The 22,481-nt window shown below is 22.1% G+C and overlaps 9 protein-coding genes across 9 annotated transcripts; 6 read left to right on the forward strand and 3 right to left on the reverse strand. All coding sequences in view use genetic code 6, as the record gives it.

Moving 5' to 3' along the window:
• Nucleotides 1–428: 428 nt before the first annotated feature.
• Nucleotides 429–3,153, forward strand: TTHERM_00316650 (hypothetical protein; the record flags this gene model as incomplete). Its single annotated transcript, XM_001021357.2, has 3 exons — nucleotides 429–1,608; nucleotides 1,669–1,792; nucleotides 1,905–3,153. Exons 1-3 carry the CDS (start codon nucleotides 507–509, stop codon nucleotides 3,151–3,153), a joined length of 2,475 nt encoding a protein of 824 aa, XP_001021357.2. The 5' UTR covers nucleotides 429–506.
• A 1,452-nt stretch (nucleotides 3,154–4,605) lies between these two features.
• Nucleotides 4,606–6,303, forward strand: TTHERM_00316660 (hypothetical protein; the record flags this gene model as incomplete). Its single annotated transcript, XM_001021358.1, has 1 exon — nucleotides 4,606–6,303. One exon carries the CDS (start codon nucleotides 4,606–4,608, stop codon nucleotides 6,301–6,303), a length of 1,698 nt encoding a protein of 565 aa, XP_001021358.1.
• A 1,055-nt stretch (nucleotides 6,304–7,358) lies between these two features.
• On the reverse strand, nucleotides 7,359–9,020 carry TTHERM_00316670 (Obg family GTPase CgtA). Its single transcript, XM_001021359.2, has 2 exons — nucleotides 8,305–9,020; nucleotides 7,359–8,190 (listed from the first exon to the last, which is right to left on the reverse strand). Exons 1-2 carry the CDS (start codon nucleotides 8,866–8,868, stop codon nucleotides 7,621–7,623), a joined length of 1,134 nt encoding a protein of 377 aa, XP_001021359.1. The 5' UTR covers nucleotides 8,869–9,020; the 3' UTR covers nucleotides 7,359–7,620.
• An 891-nt stretch (nucleotides 9,021–9,911) lies between these two features.
• TTHERM_00316680 (DEAD-box ATP-dependent RNA helicase) lies at nucleotides 9,912–12,316 on the reverse strand (the record flags this gene model as incomplete). The annotated part of the gene is made up of 8 exons (XM_001021360.2): nucleotides 9,912–10,201; nucleotides 10,255–10,462; nucleotides 10,519–10,674; nucleotides 10,734–10,793; nucleotides 10,841–10,900; nucleotides 10,956–11,333; nucleotides 11,397–11,566; nucleotides 11,806–12,316. The coding sequence occupies 8 exons, from the start codon at nucleotides 12,314–12,316 to the stop codon at nucleotides 9,912–9,914; spliced, it is 1,833 nt and encodes a 610-aa protein (XP_001021360.2).
• A 346-nt stretch (nucleotides 12,317–12,662) lies between these two features.
• Nucleotides 12,663–13,126, forward strand: TTHERM_000316719 (hypothetical protein; the record flags this gene model as incomplete). Its single annotated transcript, XM_012798933.1, has 2 exons — nucleotides 12,663–12,793; nucleotides 13,012–13,126. The coding sequence occupies 2 exons, from the start codon at nucleotides 12,663–12,665 to the stop codon at nucleotides 13,124–13,126; spliced, it is 246 nt and encodes an 81-aa protein (XP_012654387.1).
• Nucleotides 13,127–13,962: 836 nt separating this feature from the next.
• Nucleotides 13,963–16,362, reverse strand: TTHERM_00316720 (hypothetical protein; the record flags this gene model as incomplete). The annotated part of the gene is made up of 5 exons (XM_001021361.1): nucleotides 13,963–14,141; nucleotides 14,404–14,517; nucleotides 14,781–14,912; nucleotides 15,220–15,291; nucleotides 16,245–16,362. 5 exons carry the CDS (start codon nucleotides 16,360–16,362, stop codon nucleotides 13,963–13,965), a joined length of 615 nt encoding a protein of 204 aa, XP_001021361.1.
• Nucleotides 16,363–17,650: 1,288 nt separating this feature from the next.
• On the forward strand, nucleotides 17,651–18,160 carry TTHERM_000316721 (transmembrane protein, putative; the record flags this gene model as incomplete). The annotated part of the gene is made up of 1 exon (XM_012798934.1): nucleotides 17,651–18,160. One exon carries the CDS (start codon nucleotides 17,651–17,653, stop codon nucleotides 18,158–18,160), a length of 510 nt encoding a protein of 169 aa, XP_012654388.1.
• Nucleotides 18,161–21,069: 2,909 nt separating this feature from the next.
• On the forward strand, nucleotides 21,070–21,396 carry TTHERM_000316723 (hypothetical protein; the record flags this gene model as incomplete). Its single annotated transcript, XM_012798935.1, has 1 exon — nucleotides 21,070–21,396. The coding sequence occupies one exon, from the start codon at nucleotides 21,070–21,072 to the stop codon at nucleotides 21,394–21,396; it is 327 nt and encodes a 108-aa protein (XP_012654389.1).
• Nucleotides 21,397–21,737: 341 nt separating this feature from the next.
• On the forward strand, nucleotides 21,738–22,058 carry TTHERM_00316820 (hypothetical protein; the record flags this gene model as incomplete). The annotated part of the gene is made up of 1 exon (XM_001021363.2): nucleotides 21,738–22,058. The coding sequence occupies one exon, from the start codon at nucleotides 21,738–21,740 to the stop codon at nucleotides 22,056–22,058; it is 321 nt and encodes a 106-aa protein (XP_001021363.2).
• Nucleotides 22,059–22,481: the final 423 nt, after the last annotated feature.

Below are 22,481 nucleotides of genomic sequence, written 5' to 3' on the forward strand. Positions count from 1 at the left end.
TAATATTTTAATAGAGTGTGTCTATAAAAAGCTACAATAATTAATTTTCTTAAAAATATGAAGTATCAATAATTTAATTAAGATATCTTTTGAAGAGATTAAATTAAATACTTAATTTTTTTCTACTAAATGAAAGCTACTAGTTTGAATAATTTTGGTTTAGATTACTACTTTTTTTTTATAAATGATATTTGTATTCTATTTTAAATTTTTAAAAAATATGGTCCCTAAGTTAAAGAATTATTTTTTTACTATATAAATTAGTACTAACAAAGAGTCCATTAAATTTATTTAATGGATATAAATTAATAAAAGAATCTTTAAATAAATACATTAAAATTAAGCAATGAATTAATTTGCTATTTTATTTAAGTCATTTTGTTTAAGAAATCATTAAAAATATATAAATTATTTTCAGTAATATTGTTAGAATTTTGAATTATTAGTAAAGTCAATAGAAAATTTTTATATTCATAATTATATACTAGATAGAGCGCAACATCAAGATGAACAAAAAAATAAAGTATATGACTATTGATGAATTTATGAATACTATGAAACGTAGAGGCACAGCAGATCTTACTAATATATAGCATGATCTTTTATCACCTCTATGCTTCAAGTAGAAAATGATAAAATTAGAAGAGTATTATGATAAGTAGAGATAAATTTAACAGAAGGTTTAGCAATAAAAGAAAAGCAATTAAATAAACTACTAGCATTATTACATGCATTAAGGGGCAAGACACTCAAGATCAAAAATTAATGTTGGTAGCTCTAATAATATTTCTATTATAAGTGAAAAATAAATTTAAGTTTCGAATGATGCTAAATAAGCATAAAATTAGTAAACTTAGCAATATAGATTCCCTAGATCTAATTTTAACTCAGAAAATAATTTAAACTCCTAACAAGATTTAATGGATTAGAATTAAATTTAGCATGAAATAGTTAATTAAATTCATCACTTATATGGCAAGTAGAGGTTGTTTAGCCCACCATAATAGAAGAGAGATTTGGATAACTTACAAGACTATTTTAAGAAAAGTAGAAATTACTAAAATATGAATTAAGTTATCAGGTAAAATAGTTGCGAGTGCAATAATTGTGGAGGTCGTTGTCATAAAATATAATCAATGAAAGGCATAATTCCCTAATTCATACCTAGACAGGTTATTAGAAATTCTCTTAAAATAAAATGGAAAAAGGCATCAAAAACTTTGAGGAAGCTTTGCTTTTTTTTTAAATTAGCAGCAGGAGGTCATACAAGACCTAAATAAGTTAGAGTTATTAGGTAAAAAGCGAATACAGTAGTTAATAATTCAACAGTATAGTAGGCTATCAGTATAATGTCTGTTTAGGTTAATTATAATTCTTAGTCAAATGAATAAGTTAGACAAATACTATAAAACGATCCTAACTTTCCACCCTTCTTAAACTTGAAAGGCAGCCATGATTAAAGCATTCAGCTCAATAATATTGGCTTAGAAAATAAACAACCTAGCTAGCTTTATGAATAGGAGAACTCTCCTATAAAATCTCCTAAAATGAATAATCAAGAAATTTTGAGCATTTCTTAGAAATCAATACAAAAATAAGAACAAGATAGTAAGAATTATTTTTTTGTTTTGGTTGCATTTTTATAACTTTAATCAATATTACAAATAGCCTTTAAGTAAAGAGATTCAAGCAGTGAATTATCTATCGACTAAAATGAATGTTTATCACCCTCCGAAGTTAGAAAAGCTCTTAAAAATGTAAATGATAATTTCATAAAGGAACTATCATAAAGGTAATTAATTATTGTTTTTTTTTTATGCTTTAACTAAAATTAGTGCCTTTACTTTCAAGCAATATTTATATAACTAAATATGATTGACATTGTTTAAATATTATTATAAAAGGAGAAATATTCGAGACAAATCTAAAAAGATGACTTAAACTTTTTAAAGAAACGAGTCCAGAAGAAAAACTTAAAACTTCTACCAGCTTCTAAGTTCTTAATTAAATAAAAACAAGTAAGGTGAAAATCAAGATCAAAAAAAAGTTAATTAAATGCTATAATAACCAACTTATCAAACAGCTTACTAAAAATTTTTTTAGAAACCTTGCAATCGATTGTTAGATGTAGTAAATTAAAAAATAGAATTAAATAGCAATAACAGTAGTGGAAATTTTAGCTTTTAAAAATAAGAAAGTGTACCATAGTTTTAAAGTTAACTTAAGTCTAGTTTCTCAAATTTAAATAGCCCATCTACTAAATATTCTGGTTTAAATTTAACAGTAAAAAATAATTAAAAAATTTTCCCAAAAAGTGACTATGGCCAAAGCAGGAAAAACTAAGACTTGGCTTAAATTGTAGACTTAATGAATTAAACGTAAGATTCAATTAAAATGGTGTAAGAAAATATGGAATAAATGAATTACTTAAACTCTCAAGAATCATAAAATGGATATCTAAATGCATTTAATAATACGATTACTAAAAACTTTGATGATCAACTAGCCACATAAAGGTCATATTTCAAAGACTTGAAGAAAAATAGCCATAGAAATTTTTAAAGTTAATTACTACCTTACTTGAGTAATAAGTAGAGTAGTAGATAAACATAATATCCTACTATTGTAAAATCTGTTTCGAGATATAAACCAGATTCAAATATGCAAAAATAGATTTCATACTCTGTTCATCATCAGCAAAATTATTAAAAAGAAAATAATAGTATGAGGATTTCATAATATAAATAAGATTAGGAGTAATCAATCTAAATAATAAGCGATCTTTAAAGAAGTACTTTTTCAACAAAATACTAAAATAAAATGATCCAAAATAAAATTTTTAATGAAAAATAAGTAAAATAAATTTAAAAAGACATTAATCATCTACGAGTGAGATCTCTAAATATTTGTTTGAATTAGCAATAAGATCAATTTTATTAATTATAATTCTAAAGTTCGACTTAATCACCAAAAATTTAACAAATACTAACACCAATAAATTTTAAAAGAAATTAAAAAATATAAACAGTACTACCATAATTAGATTTAAATTAGAATAATATACCTACAAAAGATGAAGAGAGATTATCTTATGGGATATTAAAAAGATTAAATTAAAAGAAGCCAACAGTAAACATAAAATTTGAAATTTGAAATGCATTTGTTATTTTCGATTATTTAAAAACCTAATTTAATACCTATTTATTTTGTAAAATTTAAAATAGCAATTATAACTAACTCGTATCTTGTAAATAAATATAAAATATATTTTAATTTATTTTTATCAAATTTTACATTTCAAATATTTCTGCTAAACATAATTAAGATTTTATTTTGAATCAAAGCAATTTTTTAAAAAATTTATATTTACATTACATTTAAATATTGAAATCAACACATTCATATAGTTTTATAAATATCTTATTTACTGCTTATTTATTTAGTATGTAAAATCTAAAATAACAATTTATAACTAACTAACTAGTATCTTGTAAATAAATATAAAATATATTTTAATTTATTTTTATCAAACTTTACATTTCAAATATTTCTGCAAAACATAATTAAGATTTTATTTTGAAGCGAGGCAATTTTTAAAAAAAATAATATCTACATTAAATTTAAATGTTGAAATCAACACATTCATATAGTTTTATAAATATTATATTTACTGCTTATTTATTTATTATGTAAAATCTAAAATTATTGCAATCATAACTAACTTACATCTACTAAATATCAAATCAAATATTTTTAACATTTTTGTCCTTACAAATTTAATTATAAAGAAAAACATTCAAATCAATTCTTAGATACAGTTCTATATTTATCTAATTTAATACTTATTTATTTTGCAAATTCTAAAATAACATTTATAACTAACTAACTCTTTATTAAAAATAAAGTATATTTTAATTTATTTTTATCTATTCGAATCAGATTTTTTTGCTATTTCTGGCTTAATAAATTTGATAAAGATTTTTTTTAAAGTGAATCATTGAAATCAGCACCTTTATATAGTTCTATATTAATCTAATTGGATACTTAGCTAGTATGCAAAATCTAATATATCAATTATAACTAACTAACTAATATCTAGCTAAAAAAAATATTTTTTAAATTATTTTTATTTTTATTAAAGTAGATATTATATTATACTAGAATATACATTTAATTAAGACTTCATCACAATTTAAGCATAATAATTTACACATTCATACAATTGTAAAATAGTCAAAATTTAATATTTATTTATTACATAAAATTTAAATAGTAATAATAACTAATAAAATATTTCTAAATATTTAATATATTTTAATTTTATCAAAGTAGAGGTTTCTAATATTTAGGACTAAATAAATTTAATTAAGATTTTATTCACATGTGAAGCTATTGCTTAAAAAAAAAAATTTTATCTACAGATTTTTTTAACTTACTGAAATCAAAATATTCATACAGTTGTATAATTATCTTTTATATGAAAAATTAGATAGAATATGTAAATATAAATCGTTGGTAAATTGATAATTTTTTGTTAATCAACGATACAATTAAAGAAATAGTCCAACTATAAGCTAATAAATTAAAAATATTAAAAGAATAATAATGAGCATAATAAGCAGCCTTAAGCAAGAAAAAAAAAGATCATAAAGCACACGTCCGCGTAGTAATCCTAGAAAGCTAAATATAAACGAATTATAATAACAAAATTCATCAATAATTAACTAAACAACTGACTAGTATCCGCTACTAAACCAATAAGAAATATAAAATAATATTTTATCTTTAGTTCATGAGTAGCCTAATCGCAAGATTATTTTATCTTAAAAAAGTTAAAGAAGACAGTTTCAAAATAATAATAATAACAATCTAGGCAATTACTATACAAACTAATCTTATTAGAATTAACAGTAAGTAGATTTATAAAAATATTTTAGCTAGTTGCCAAGCAATTAGAATGAATTACCTCTCCCTTTTTTCCCATATAATTAAGAAATGAATTCAAATAAAGACTTGTGTATTGAAAATGATAGTAAATATTTTAACAACTATATGAATTAAAATTAATTAGCTTCAGCACTAGAAACCCCAAAGTTCAGCATTAATCCTATAGTCAGTAATGAAAGGAATAATTCAAATGAGTCAGAGTTCGACATAAATGAGCAAAATAACATTTAATTTGATTTAATTAATATTTAAGAAGAGTCTCCTAATTAAATATCTTTAAAAGACAAACTATTAAATTCGAGACGTAACGAATTTTTTTCATTCGGAAAACAAAGATCTTCTTTGCAATTACAACAGAATTAACAAAAACTATCAGAAGAAAATGCATAAATAAGAAAAAATTAAGATGAAGAAATGCTTGAAAATGAGGATTTTTCAAATATAAAAATAAACAATTTAAATTATTTCCATCAAAATCCGTTTCACCTTAGAAATCAATCTTCTACATAAAAATATCCTTCTTAATTTGTTCTTACTGATATTTCTTTAAGCTAAAACAATATTAATGAATAACAGCAAATTTAAGATATTATGTTGAAGTCAACCAACTATAAAACTTCGAAATCAGCAATACCATTTAAAGTTAAAAATATTCCAAAATCAATAAATAATCAAGCTAAAATATAGATAGCAAATTAACTAAAGCTATCTGCTTCTCCAATAAATAGTTATACATTTTATAATTACATAGATAAAGAAAATTGTTCTGTTACACTGCCTAAAACTGATTCTTTTTAAACAAGAAATTAATCTAAAACACCTATTTAAGCTAGTCATTCAATACAACTAAATTAAAGTTCTTCCCATAAAATCCCTAAATAGCAGCTGATTCCTCCATCATACTTAATGCAACAAAATTCTTAGCAAAAAAATTCGGGATCTATTCATATTAGAGCTATTCAGTCTTAAAAGCAAGGAAGAAATAATTAAAAGTAGCTTCTTAATGATAGCTTAAATTCAATTAACCCCAACAAATTTTCTCGCAAAATGATATAAAATTAAAGTTTTGATAACATTTAGTAGACTCTAGTTTAAGAAAATAGCAATTATCATAAAAGATCCTAGGAATCTAAGAATAATAACTTTAGTATTCATAGTACAGCAAATAATAATAATTCGTTTGACATGAATAGGCTGGTTTTAGATTCAATTATTTGTAAAGAAAATTCTTTAAAGTTACCTAAATAACAGATTTTACCAATTCAGATAAATAAAGTAAACTAATTTTCAAGTAAAAAATCAGTGAAAAATGGCACAAGCTAATCATTCCATTAAAGAATGAAGACAATCATGTGAAAATAAATTCTTATAAACGATAAAATTGATAAGCAAATAAAATTATTTTAACAATATTAAAATTATTTTTAAATTTAAAAAATTTCTTTCTTTAGTAAAAAAATATAGTTTTCTTTATAAAAATGTTAATTATTATTCATTCAAATTATTACAATATTTTTATTTTAAAATTTTTAATTCACTAATCAGTTAATTGTTTAAACAGTATATTTAAATCATTTAATCATTTATTAACAAAACTCTTTTATATTATAAATGGCTGAGTCGCTATCTTTTTATTCATTATTTTAAAGATTTCTTATTTTTGACATTATTTTATATTTAATTTAAACAAAAATAAAATAAATTGTAAATTTACTTCTTAAAATTTTTCTTATAAAAAGAATAAAAATTTCTCTTTTTAATCTGAATAAGTTATAATAGTTTTTATTTACTTAAAATTTTTAATTAATTTAATCATCATTTTAAGATTAAAACAGTGTCTATTAATAATTTATCAATAAAATAATTTTATTTAATTTTATAAATTAATTATTGAATTAATTTTTTATTAATTACAATTAATGATTTAATATAATTATAGTTATTAATTACAATTAATGATTTAATATAATTATAGTTATTAATTATAGCTAAACTTTTTACTAATGAAAAGTAATAATTTATTTTAAGTTTATCTTTAAAATACCTTGTTTTGTAAGAATATTAAAATTTTTTTTTTTTAAATATTTTTTGTTACTTATATTTATCATCTATGTTAATTAGCTTATTTTTTAATAAATTGAAAATTTTTAATGTCAATTTAACCATTTTTTACTTTTTATTTTACTCCTTAGTTTTTTAGATAGATAGAATTTATTACTACAAATAATTTATAACATCTTTTATTTTATTGAAAAGAAAAATAAAAAATGCTTTTAAAATGAATAATAAAAGGGAAATAAAAAGATTTATTTAGTAAAAATATAGCAATTTTATAATAAAAATATTACTGACCAATTAACTATCAAGTTTATAATTATTTATTTAATTTATTAATATATACTTGTTTTATAATGCTCAATTCATTCATTCATTTATTAATTATCTATCATAAAGACAGTTTCTTTAAATAAATAATTTATTAAAAAAACAATATTACTTAATTTTATACATTAAATTACTTATTATTAAATCTTTGTTATTTATATACAATTCATGATTCAGGAATTCTTATTTATACTAATTTTATATATTTAATTTAAACGATTTCGATCTTGTTTAAAATTATTATTTTTTTTATTTCAAGTTTTTTTTACCTTAAAATACCAATTTTCTTCAATAGTAAACAATTTTTCCCATTTCTTATAAAATTCTTCTCAACTCTAATATTACTTCTCCTATGCCCAAACCGTGCTTAGCACTGATTTCAAAGACTTTTTTACCTACTTTTTACTCTAATTCTTTTATTCTTCTTTAGCTGTCAGGTTCAATATCAGTTTTATTTGCTACTACAATATAAGGTTTATCTAAGAAGTCAGAACGATACTACAAGAGCTCATTTTTCAGAATTTCAAAATTTTTCCAAGGCTCTTCATTATGAGATCCACTAATATCTAACATAAAAATGAGAACGTGAGTTCTTTCTATATGACGTAGGAATTCTAAACCTAAGCCTTTATTTTAATGAGATTCTTCAATAATACCAGGAATATCTGCAATTGTAAATGCAGAATTATCAACAAATTTAACTTTTCCAACTAAAGGTGTGAGAGTAGTAAAAGGGTAATTAGCAATTTTAGGCAAAGAACGACTTACACTTGCTAAAAAAGTAGACTTACCTGCATTAGGGAAACCTACTAATCCGCAATCAGCAATACACTTCAACTCCATAAATATTTCTTTAACCTAATTTCAAAAGATAAAACTAATTTAATACATAATTTTATTATACAAAAGTTATTTAATTTTTCAAAAAAAAGGAAATTTTAAACATTTTAAAAAATTTTTAAATAATTTTACTTAACCAAGAGTACCCTTTTCTTATTCTTTTATTGATCTATGATTTTAATTACCTCTACCACCTTTACCACCTTTAACAATAAGAACCTCTTTCCCCTCTTCGTCCAAATCGCTCAAGAACTTTTTATTATATTAGATTTTTCTAACACCAGCTTGATTGACACTCTAGGTTTCGCTGAGAATTTCATAAATAAGAGTTCCTACTGGAACACTGATATGAAGATCTCCTCCGTCCTTTCCGAATCTTCCTAGACCTCCACCACTTTTACCATTATTTCCAATTATAGGTTTTCCCTTAAACATATGCAAGTCAGTAAAATGATGGGATGCTTTCAAAAGAATGTCACCTCCTTTACCACCATCACCACCATCTGGAGCTCCTGTCAATACATTTCTATCTCTAAAATGACTAACACATCCGTTACCACCATTTCCAGCTTAAAATTTAACTTTAACCTAATCTACGAATTTCCTTTCACGAAAGTTAGTATAATTGCTCATAACACTTGTAGTTACTTTATCATCTAATTTAGAAAACCATTTAAATATTCTTTAACTGAGCATTTTAAGTAAATACTATTCTTATCTATATGATTTATAACTTATATTTTGTTAATGTATTCTATTTGAATTCTCTATTATACTATTATTTCTCCTAGCTAGTTTTTTCTACTTTGCGGATATAAATTAATTTAATATTTTTAGATAGAAAGATAGATAGTTCCAGCAATTTATGATATTTTAAATAGATAATAGCAATCAATTACTTAATTATACGAAATTATACAAAAAATTTGTTAAATAATTTAAATCTTAATAGAAATATTTTAACATTTCTGCGTTGAGTAGAATTATTAGTAAAAAATAATTATTTTAATATAGTATAAAATTTTAGATTAATTATTTTGTTCTTCATAAATTGAATTTGCTTCAAAATAAATTAGTTTTTCAAAATAATAACTATATTAAAGATTATTATAATTTTTATATAATTAATTAGGTTGTTTTTTAAATTAAGATTGAAGAGTGATGATAGTTTTTTTGATTTTTTTTAGTAATTTTAGCAAAAACTTTTAAAACTCTCAATTTAAAATAAATTGTTTTATTTTAAATAAAAAATAATATTTTTTGAGATAATTTAGTTAGTTAAATTTAATTAAATTTAGAATGTATTCAATATTTTTATGATCAACAAATAAATACTATTTATGGAGCAATATAAAAAATATTTAATATTGAGATCTACTTTTTATAGAATGATATTATAATATCGAAACTTTTAATTTTAAGTAAATTAAATACTAAATAAATCTTTATGATCTATATTTTTCATATAAACTTGTATCAAAACCAATTTAGATGTTATTAATTCAGAAATGCTAAGATGGATTTTAAAATTTGTGATAAAATTTTAATTTTGTTAATAGTTTAAACAAACAAAAGTAATTGAATATCTCAATTAAAAATGAGGAGAATTATTTTAAATATATTTTTGAGATTGTTTAGTTTGTTATCTTTTATTAAATTTCGAATAAATTGACAAATTTTGTTACTCAAAAATAAATATTATTAATATAACAAATTAAAACATATTTTATAATAATCATTCATTTCTTCTTCTTCTTATGACCTGAAATTGATACTATTTATTTCTTAGTAAATTCAACATCATGTAAATCTTCAGGATCTATTTCTTTCATACGTTTTTTATATTCCTAAAGAGTAATTTTACCCTATTTTAGCTTCTTTGCTAAGTTTAATTCCAAGGAAAATTCATCTTATTCTTCTTCTAATACTTCCCTTTTTTATTTTCTTCTCACCTAACGCATATTCTTTTCTTTTTACTTTTTCTCTAATTATTTTTATTGCTTTTCTGCATGCTCTTCTCTTTCTTATCCTATAAAATTAAAAAAAACATTGAGGTTATTTCTTAAGATTACTTTAATTTACTTTTTTATGTTCTTTCTTCTTATTTAAGAGAAAACTATTGTTCTTAATTTTTATCTTAAAATGGTATAGTGTCTGGATCAATTTCGCTTTAATGAAAATTCTTTATATGTTTGCTGAGAATTTCCTTAATACGAGGCAGTCTCAATAAAAAGAATGAGCGAGCCACCCAACCTATGTCTAAATCTTTGAATTCAAATATATACTTAAGCTATTGTGTAAAAAAATTATTTTATTAATTACTGCTTTCAATTTAATTTAACATACATCATGTTCCATGTAAGACCTAATATAAGAAATAAATGCTTTTTTAGATTTTTCTATATTATCTCTATCTTATATCATTATTTTTTTAATATCTTCTTCAAATTTTAGGGGATCACATTCTATTTATTCAGAATTATTGTATTCCTGAATCTCAACCTAAAAGTTATCCCAAAAATAATTAATTTTAAACAATTAAATTATAAGTAATAATTTACATTTTTAATTCTTAGAAATTCTACAAATGCCTCTTCATGTTTTTCAATGAGTATAATAGCCTATTTAATCAATTTTTAGACTAAATAAAATTTAAATATTTATTTACCTTTCCTGATTTTCCCTTTCTAGCTGTTCTACCTATTCTATGAATGTAAAAACTTGGATCCTATTAAAAATTTACATTCTTTAATACCAAATACTAACAAATACTAAAAAATTACTTATGGAGGATCTATTTATAAAATATGGTGGACATCTTAGAAATCTATACCTCTTGCAACAACATCTGTACAAATTAAGACTCCCTTTTAGCTCTTTGTAAAGTTTTCAATAATTTTATTTCTTTTAACTTATTTCATTTATCCATGCACAGAAGTAATTTGTATTTTTTTAATTAAGCTGTACATTTTGAAAATTTTTTAGTAAAAGTCAACACTTGCACAAGTATTTAAGAAAAGGATAGTTTTCTCTTCAGGATACTTTAAAATGAAATTAAGCATAAATGCTATCTTTTAAAATCTATTGTCAAGAATCAAGTAAGAGTTTTCTAGGGTGGAAGGAACAACATAATTAGTGTTATTAGCTTTTTCACCACCAGGCTTTATATAAAATTTTAATTTTAATAATCAAAAATTTCGAATTTCATAAAATGTTTTAAATACTTTGACTGAAACTTTAACTGGGTTACGGAGACCGTATTTAATCAATTCACTTAATTTTGCAGAGCTCAAAGTTGCTGAAAACAAGCCTGTTCTTCTTTATTTTGGAAGCTTTTCTAATGCATAGGTCATATCTTCATAATACTCTGTATCCATTAATCTATCTGCTTCATCTTTATAGAATAAAAAAAATTTAACATTATAAAATATTAATTTTATTTAAATTAAAGTCATATCATTAAAGAAAACCAGTATTTTTATAATCAAAATTTATTTTTATCCATTAATATTAACATTTATTTTGCTAAATTGCATAAAACCTTCAAAATTTAGCTTTATTATTGAAATAGCTTCAAGGAAACCTTTGCTATTAAATACTAGAAATCAAAACCTTATAATTACAATAAATTACCCATAATCAATATTTCAAGATTCCTAAAAATTAAACTATCTTCTAACTCTTTCATATCCATCAGCTCTTTGAGTTTACCAGGAGTGGCAATTAAAATGTTAGCACCTTATGACTGAATATTAGATACATCTATTTTAGTGCTTACACCACCTATACAAAGTTGAATGCTGAATTAATTATTTTCTAAATGACTCGCTAACTAAACAGCTATTTCATGAATTTATTTTGCTAACTCTCTAGTAGGAGCAATAACTAATGCATAAACACAATTTTTATTTGCTGTTTTTACTTGCTTTATCAAAACATTAAAGATAGGAAGCAAAAATGCTAATGTTTTGCCACTTCCAGTTTATGCTTCTACTGCTAAATCATGGTTTTTGATAAATAATGGGATTGTAGCTTTCTAAACAGGCATCATAGTTTCATAGCCTAAAGCGTCTTTGACACATTTTTCAACCTAAGGGAAGAGTCTTGTCTCTAAATCCTCCCATTTCTACTTTAATGTATTCATTTCGCCAATAAAATACTTATCTTTCTTTAGTTACTTTGAATAAATCTGTAATAAATAACTAATACTACTTGTGTTTATAAATTAATAATTATGATCCAATAACTATAAACAATTTTTGATCTTTTTAATATTCTTAAATCTAAACTTTTCTAATAATTCTTGATATCTAATGCTCAAAATTCTTGTAAATTAATACACCTGACTTATATATTAAAGCTGTTCACAAAAGTATTTATTCTACTTCACAATTTTTGTGGTGTTTCTTCTCATAAATTATACAAACAATGTCAATTCAATTTAATTTAAAATATTTTAAATCAAATACCGAATTAAAAATATTTAAAATATGTTTAAATTAATTCAAACTCTATGTTTTTTATTAAAAAAAAAAAAATAAAAAAGGGGCAATCCGGGGATTGAACCCGGGACCTCTCGTACCCAAAACGAGAATCATACCACTAGACCAATTGCCCTTAAGTTATTAGTTAAATTATATTTTAAAACAAGATATATTTGGAGTTTAACTTTAAATAGTAAACTTACCAATATTATTTAATCTTATATAAATTTATTATTTTTTTAGATTTTTAACTTATAATTTAACATGAAAGTTTACTTGATTAATACTTACTTTTAATCAATTTGTTTTCCTTTGTCAATTACAATTATATCTTTTTTAATAATATAATAAAAAGGGGCAATCCGGGGATTGAACCCGGGACCTCTCGTACCCAAAACGAGAATCATACCACTAGACCAATTGCCCTTAAGTTATTATTCTTTAATAGATTTGAAAAAAGAAATATTTGATAATTATTATTGATAATACATTTATTTAAATATAATTTTGAATTTACTTTAAATCCTTAGTTATAAATGCGGCATTATGTTAAGGCATATTTTCAAAGAATTTAGAAGAATATATGAATTAAGGTATGCATTTATTTTTAATAAATTGAAAAGCATTAATTAATAAGGAAAAAAAATTAATATTATTAATTAAATATTTTAAAAAAATAAACATAAAAAGAATAAATTTAAAATTTATAATATTATAAAATGATTAAATTTAGGAATTAAACTTGGGTCTCTTAATTTAGTAAAGAGAATTGTCAAATAGACTGGTTAACCATGTCTAGAATTTTATTTTTTTTATATTATATATAAGAAGTTATGAGAAAAGGTAAAGAAATATAGAAAAGTAATTCTTACTTAAAAAATATTTTAAAGTTAATAATATTTAAAATATAAATAATTTGCATAATTTATAAAATAATTAAAGCTTACAAACTCTATTGAAATTTTAATATATAAATAAAAACTTGAACACCATAATATTTATTTTGTTTTTAGATATAGATAATATTAAAGTGGATATCAAAAATTTAAATTAAAAATCTATTCTTTACAATAAAAACTCTAATAATGTTATAAAAAGGGGCAATCCAGGAATCGAACCTGGATCTCTCGATTTGGAGACGAGAATCCTACCTGATAGACCAATTGCCCTGATTTATAATTTCTTTTTTTTCTTAATTGCAGAAAAGCGAAAAATTAAATATAGAATAGAAAAATGGGACTTTTAATATAAAATAATTTAATGTTTTTAATATTTATTAAATTTTCATAGGCTTTCTAAATCTTCTTCACTCAATAACTGAATACAATTTAAATTTTTCAAATATAATTAATTTATAGTTAAAGTGGATACTAAAATTTTAGTGAGAAGAATTCATTTTTGGTTGCCAATTTTCTAATAATATTGCAAAAAGGGGCAATCCAGGAATTGAACCTGGATCTCTCGATTTGGAAACGAGAATCCTACCTGATAGACCAATTGCCCTGATTTATATTTTCTTTTTTTCATTAATTGCAGAAAAGCGAAAAATTAAAGATAGAATAGAAAAATGGGACTTTGAATATAAAATAATTTAATGTTTTTAATATTAATTAAATTTTCATTTGATTTCTAATCTTCTCAAAGTAAAAAGCTAAAAATATTTTTTTTCGTAAATATTATTTATGATCAATAACTGAATACAATTTAAACTTTTCAAATATAATTAATTTATTGTTAAAGTGGATACTAAAATTTGAGTTAGAAGAATTCATTTTTGGTTGCCAATTTTCTAATAATATTGCAAAAAGGGGCAATCCAGGAATCGAACCTGGATCTCTCGATTTGGAGACGAGAATCCTACCTGATAGACCAATTGCCCTGATTTATATTTTCTTTTTTTTGGTAAATGCAGATAAAAAATTATAGTAAAATGAGAGATAAAAAACAGAAAAAGGGTTATTTATTTTATTATAAAATGATTAAAAGTATTTATATATTTTATTTCTAATTATTTTTAAAAGATTTATTTAGTAAATAAAAACAATTCAATTTTCAAATTTTCAGAAGCCAAATATATTTCTTTATAAATATCATAATTTTCTATGAATTTTTTAAACTATTAACCTAAAGCTAAAGTGGATACCTAAATTAAATAAGAAGAATTTGTTTTTGGTATTAAAATCACATACTAGATTGCAAAAAGGGGCAATCCAGGAATCGAACCTGGATCTCTCGCTCTGGAGACGAGAATCCTACCTAATAGACCAATTGCCCTGATTTATATTTTATTTATTTTATTAAATGCAGATATAAAATAAAGATAAAATTATAGAGAAAAAACAGAAAAAGGATTATTTTCTTATAAAATGATTAAAAATATTTATGAATTTTACTTCTCATTATTTTTAAAAGATTTATAAAATAAAAAATAATTAAATTTTTAGGAACCAAATATATTTTTTTGTAAATACCATAATTTTAAACGAACTTTTTAAATGAATAATCTTAAGTTAAAGTGGATACAAAAATTAAATTAGAAAAATTAATTGATCTAGTCAATTACCTAATAAAATTACAAAAAGGGGCAATCCAGGAATCGAACCTGGATCTCTCGAATTGGAGACGAGAATCCTACCTAATAGACCAATTGCCCTGATATATATTTTTTTTTTTTTGATAAATGCAGATAAAAAATTAAAGGTAAAATGAGAGAGAAAAAGTAAAAAGGATTATTTTCTTTTAAAATGATAAAAGATATGTATAAACTTTATTTCAATTTATTTTTAAAAGCTTTTGCATATAAAATACAATTTATTTTTTAGAAGCCAAATATATTTATTCAAAAATATCATAATATTATATGAATTCTTTAAATGAGTAATCTAAAACTAAAGTATAAATCAAAATTAAATTAGAAACAAATTGTTTTTGGTAAAAAATCACAATCAAGAATGCAAAAGAGGTAATCCAGGAATTAAACATGAATATCTATATTTTGAGTTGAGAATCCTACCTAAAATACTAAGATTGACTAGAAAAAGGAGTTTTTTGAGAATAAAGTAAAAAAGAGTTTAATAAATTAAAACCAAGTATTTTTATTATTACTTTAAGTTCAAAAATAAATAATATACTCTTTTTAAATTATTAATCGGAAAATTAATATTAACAATTAATACCTAAATTAAAATTATTAAAACTGGTTTTTATTAAAAATAAAAAAATAAACATTATAAAAATAATACTTTTGAGTATTTTTAAAGTTAATCAATCTTTATCCTTAAATTAATTATTAATGAAAACTAAGAAAAACATAAAAAGATAGGAATATTTAAAATTCATTTTTTTTAATCATAAAAACTCAATTAAAATTGATAAAATAAAAAAAAAATAGTAATCTTTTAAATAATTTGAAACAATTAAAATTATAAAGAGATTTTCAAATAAATAATAACAAATTAAAAAGAATAATAGTTGAAAAATTTATTTTATAATGAAAAATAAATATGAGAAGAGATAGATAGACACTTTATATCTAAATATTTATGTTTATTTTCAAAATTGATAAAAAATTTAATTAAAAAATTGAACATTCTTAAAAAGGGGCAATCCGGGGATTGAACCCGGGACCTCTCGTACCCAAAACGAGAATCATACCACTAGACCAATTGCCCTTGATTTCATATTATTGTATAAATTTTTGATGCATGAAAAAGCAGTTTTTTTGGAGTAAATCTATATTTTACTAAAAATTTTTTTTAAAAATGAAAAATATTTTAACTTTTATTAAATTCAAATATTTATTTTTTTAAAGTTAATCATTTCATTCATTATTTTATTATTTTGACTTATCAATTTAATTAAGTTTTAAAAAGAAGGTTTGGCTTTTGTATTTTTGGTAAAAATTTTTAACACATTAAAAATTTTAGAATAAATAATTTTCCAATAAATAATTAAAGTTTGATGTTCTAATAAAATATTTTTTAAATATGATAATATCGATATCTTATTTACTACCATTTATAACTCTTCGTAGAATGCTTAAATAAATATATAATTGCTTGGATAATTTAATGATATAATTATTGATATAAGTTAAATAAATGTTTATAATAAATAGTTTTTGATTTCCAAAGTATTAATTTTCATTAATCATAATTTGATATTATGTCTATCTAATTTATAAATATTTTTAAAGTTTTAGTTAGTGAAGGTTTCAAAAAGAAACTATTTTTAATACTAATTTAAATATAAAAGATAAATAAGTTAGATTATCTTAATTATTTCAATTGTACAACTATTTTATTCATAATTAATTATAAAATGAATAATTTCAATTATTTAAAAAGGGGCAATCCGGGGATTGAACCCGGGACCTCTCGTACCCAAAACGAGAATCATACCACTAGACCAATTGCCCTTAAGTTAATATTAATTCTTTTATCTTTTACAGAAAAGATGAAAGATTTACAGACTAAATTTTTAATTTTCATTAATTTAATCAACAATTTTCATAAAATAAAATTAAAATCTCATGAAATTCCTCCGATCAAAAAAAAAGGGGCAATCCGGGGATTGAACCCGGGACCTCTCGTACCCAAAACGAGAATCATACCACTAGACCAATTGCCCTTAATTTAGTAATTAATTTTTCTATTTTTACTGGATAAAATAAAAAATCAACTCAAATTAATAAGAAAGAGTACTATCATAATTCTTTTACTGAATTAATGATTAAATTTAAGATATTTTCTTAAATAAATTCAAAAAAAGGGGCAATCCGGGGATTGAACCCGGGACCTCTCGTACCCAAAACGAGAATCATACCACTAGACCAATTGCCCTAAGTGTTGATAATTATGCTAAAAAATAACGTAATATAAAGCAGAAAATTCCTTTTGTAGAAAAACCTTAGTTTACTAATTAGAAATTTTTATTTATGAATATATTCCTTTCTTATTAAAAATAAAAGATTAATAACAATATAGAGAAAAAAAATGTCACATAAATAACTTAAAATGATACATACATTCAAGCATATTTCTGATATTATTTTCTTTCTCACTATTAAAGCTTTAAAAAAATAGCATCTAAGAAATAAAATTTCTATTAAAAATGGTATTTTAAAAAAAGTATATCTAACTAAAAATTAATTTTGGCATGATGTGGGAGCATAGATAAGTTAAGTATTTTCTATCTGTTTGAGTTTATTTATTTTATTTTTAATATATTGTTTATTTTTATTTTTCGTTTATTTTTAATTATTTATTTGTTCATTAATTTTTTTGTATTTATTTATCTATCTATCTTATTTTTAATTTTTTTTTTATTTTGTTTTTATATTATTTGAAGTTATTTTCTTTTTTATTCTTTTTCTTTTTTAGCTTTTTAGCAGTGTCTCTTTGGCTGTGCTCTCTTCAAGGATTGAGTTTCCTAAGGAAATAAGACTATATGGAAGCCTGCCCGATTCGCACAAGATTAGATTTCAGGAAGATAGTATCTTTTGATAAACTTCTGTAAGGTTTTAGAAAATTCTTTTTCTGAGGGGATTGGATGGTGCAATTAATTGGTGGCTGAAAAGTATTTTATCCATAAAAAACTATAAGAATTTCTAAAACCTTCATTAGTCTATCATCAGCATACAGTCTTATGAATCTTAAACTTAGAACTCCTCAAACAGCAATTCCTTTTTTATAAAGGGAATAAGATAGCTACTTTCTTGTATTTTCAAGAAAGAAATGAAAAATAATATCTGGCATTTAAATATTAGTAAAAGTTGATTTAATCAAGTTCGTAGGCTCAACCTATAGGAAATATTTCTCAGCTTGTATGGTTACTATTTCTCTTTATTTTAATATCAATCTTAGTATTTTTCTCGATTAAAAACTTAGGGATACCGAGTACGATGGACATTAAAGGGCTTTAAATTGAAAGATTAAATATCAGAATAAAGAGTCAATAGGCCATACGAAGTTGATACTCATTTCAGATTTAGCAAACTACTAAGGATCAAATAACGTTTTTATTTAAATGTATCTCCATTAGAAAGAATTTATTTAAGATTTTAATGTAAAAAACTTAATCGAGTTTGGAAGTGAATCGATCATTTTTGTTGCGGGTGTTAAAAAATGGGTTAAATAAATTCTAATCCTTGTATGATATTACTTATCATTTAAAAGCTTAATTAATTAATTTACTTTTTCTTTTCTTTTTTTTAATTATAAATTTATATTAAAAAGGACTTTTTCTTTTTCAAATTACTTTCTGTTCTGAAATAAATTATTTAATCAAATATTTTGTTTATAGTTATATAAAACATGAAAACAATAATTCAAAAATTAATTAAATAAATATTATGCCGGAATCTTTTTATTTTCTAATTCAAATTATTTTCCTCATTAAAAATAATTATTTAAATTATAATTAATTTTTTCTAGAGAATACTTTAAGTAAAGAAAAGTAATATGAATAAAGTCTTATTAACAAATATTATCAAAATGAAATGAAACTAAATTACCCTAGGTACTGTTTAATAAGGATGATTTGAAAATAAGGAAAATATTTAATAAGGAAGAAACATTTCCAAAAAATATTTGTTAATTAATACCTTATTGAGAAGAAATTTTATTAAAAATAAATAATTATTAAAAAATTAATTTAGAAAATTTACAAATCATTAAATAATGATAATAGTTTTGAAATGCATTAATTTAGTTATTCAGATGATATAAATAATAGGGATAGACCTATATAATATTCGGTTATGCCAAATAAAATTTTTATTCTTTAACTGATCTTAAACAAATTAAAAAAAATCAAAATTTTTAACTTACCCTCATTAAATCGCTATTATTTAAGGTTATTTATAATAAAATTGATCATCTATCTAGTTAATTTTAGAGATAATAAAATAAATCTGAAAGTTTATCAAGAAAAAATTATAAAAAATGAATTTTAGTTTTTTAATAGTTAGAAGATATTTTAAAAAGCTAATTCATAATTTTTAAAAGCTAATTCATAATTTTTAAATATAAAAAATATTTTTACAAAAAACTATTTCTATAAATTGATATTAAAATTAAATATTTTTTTATTATGATAATTAAAGTATATTCTGAATATTCTATTTAAAATCTTAAATCAGAAAGATTATCATTTTAGTTTTTTACAACTTTAAAATCTAATTCTGTCAATAAAATATTCTTAAAATAGGAAATTTATCTTAAAAGCTTTTAAAATATTAAATTAAAGAAAAAATTAAATTATTTATTGATAGCAAAGCTTTAATTTCTTAAATTCAAGTAATAAGCAAAGAAATTAATCATATTATAGATTGACTTATTTTTTCTAAAAAATAGGTTTTTAAAGTGCCAAGCTTTATTTAAAATATAATATTTTAAATTTCAAGGTTGAGATAATCTTCATCAAGAATGATTTTAATTTAATAATTTGTTAAAACGGAAAAATTCTAATTAAGAGACATAATCAAAATAAAATTATTAAAGAGAAACTTTAACAAAGATTTTGATTTATAAAAACTTTATTAAACGCTCTTTAATTTATTTTTAGTTTATTAAAAAATATATTTATTTGTTAATAAGGCTACTTTTAAGCTAAATAATATATTTAATATTATATATAAACTCTAAAGATATTATTAGTCTAAATTAAAAATTTAATTTAAGCAAGAGTGAAAATCCATAATTATGAAAAATATTTTAACTAATTCTTCAAAAATATTGCTTTAAATGAGAGATTAATTTAAATTTATTGATTTTGAAAGTATAAAAATGTCAGAAAGTAAATATCTTTTTGTATTTATTTTTTTATTTGTGATATATTAAATTCATAGTTTTAAAAATCAACATTAAATGATTTTTTATTCTAATAGAAAATGAATTAAAGAGGATTAAATCTAACCATTTACTAAAAACCTTTCTTTCTTGCAAATTATCGATTTACTTAACATATAAAAATTATTTAAAAAAATGTCAATTAATTGATTATTATTGCTAAGAAAAAATATAAATTAAAGCATCTTAAATCAAATAATTATTATTTAAAAAAATTGATTTGAAAGATCAAACAAATTTTGAAAGTTAAAATTCATTCAGAATTTACACACTGAAAGATCTTAAAAATTTTGATAGTTAAAATGCATTCAGATTTTACACACCAAATAATTCTTCTATTTATTAATAAATTCAATTTAAAAAAAAGTCTATTCAGATTTTGAATGAGAAGAAGATTTTTTCAATTCAATTTTATTTAGTGTTTTTTTTCTTTTTATTAACCCAAAAATCAAAAAAGCATAAAGACGGGGAAAATTTAAATAAGAAAATATAAAGTTTTTTTATAATTAATTTTTTTTCAACTAAAAGTTATTTGTTATGTAATATAAAGGGCAAAGTTTTTAATGGATATTTTCAGCCAGGTCCCGGTTGTTTCAGGATTTCTCCTACAAGAAGTGTCACGCTATCTGATGCATTCAGTTGAGTTTTTAAAAATTCCAGAGGCAAGTTTTTTAAGGCAAGATGAATTACAAGGATATAAAACATCCTTGCGAGTCTTAACATGGGTCAAATGTGAAAACATTTGCTACCCCATCTACCCGGCAATAGAAAAGAGTGGACTCTTTTCTACGAAGTTTTTTGAGAGATTAATTGCTGCAAGAGTTCACATTTGCGCCAACCAAATAAAGAAATAAGTTGCAGGACATCAAATTTAGTACTCTCGTCACTGAAACAATCTAATTGGAGAGGTGAAGAGATGTACTCAAAGAAGATTTGTTCTATAATGCAAATTATGCAATCTTTTTTGTGCAGGGCATGCTTCACAGAAAGCATAAAGCAAGAGGCTATAAACTCTAAGTTTTTAATGTAAATGTGAATATTCTCAGCATTCTTCTCCTTCCTTAAAAGTTGTAGTCCGTCTACACACTTTTTCCCCCTACCTAGTCTTTCAACAGAAAGAAGCAAGGTAAATCCAGCTGAAATTAGGAGACACTTTAATAGATATGGTGTTGTCTTAGCTCTTCAGTAGTAAGGTAGATTCTTGAAGGTTTCTAGGGGCAGAAATCAAAGCATGAGAGGTCTTTCAAACCCTTTACCTCTAATGCTCGATAGTGTTTTAAATCTGATTCTTGAAGGCAATAGATGTTCTTTGATTCAAATCCTTTCTAAGGAGGAGATGAAACCATTTATTGCTAGATTTTTGATGATTTTAATATGCTATCAACTGCTCTTAGAAATACGATAATAGGTCTATCTGAAAAAAACAGTTGAAGACTTCATGCATTCTGAATCTCCATAAATCTAACTGTGGTTTGTAAAGAGAACCCCACCCTCTGTGAAACTTCAGTTAAGAATAGGAAACAGAGAAATCCAAAAAAATGAAACAGATTGAATCCAAAAACGGACAATCACGTGCGAATGCTCCCCTTATGCAACAAATAATATTAAATCTCTTTTTCCCATTCGTTTTATGTATTTTTTAAAAATAAAATATATTATTAATTAGGCAGCTAAAGCTCAGATGATAGATTCCACCACTATAAAAAAAAAATAAATGATAAAAAAATAAAAAACAAAACATAAAATTAAAAATAAAAATAAAAATAAATAAACAAAATTAGATAAAATAAAACAAATAAATAAATAAACTAAAACAAACTCATAAAACATAATAAAAAATAAATAAAATAAACAATAAAGCAAAGATAAATACAAATATACAATTAAAGCAAAATAAAACAAATAACCACTTAAATATAGGCAAACCGCACGCATTTTTATTTGTGATAAAAATTCCTGATTATAAATTTTCGAT

This window comes from Tetrahymena thermophila (assembly GCF_000189635.1).
Source record: "Tetrahymena thermophila SB210 genomic scaffold scf_8254548, whole genome shotgun sequence".
Classification (NCBI taxonomy): Eukaryota; Ciliophora; class Oligohymenophorea; order Hymenostomatida; family Tetrahymenidae; genus Tetrahymena; species Tetrahymena thermophila.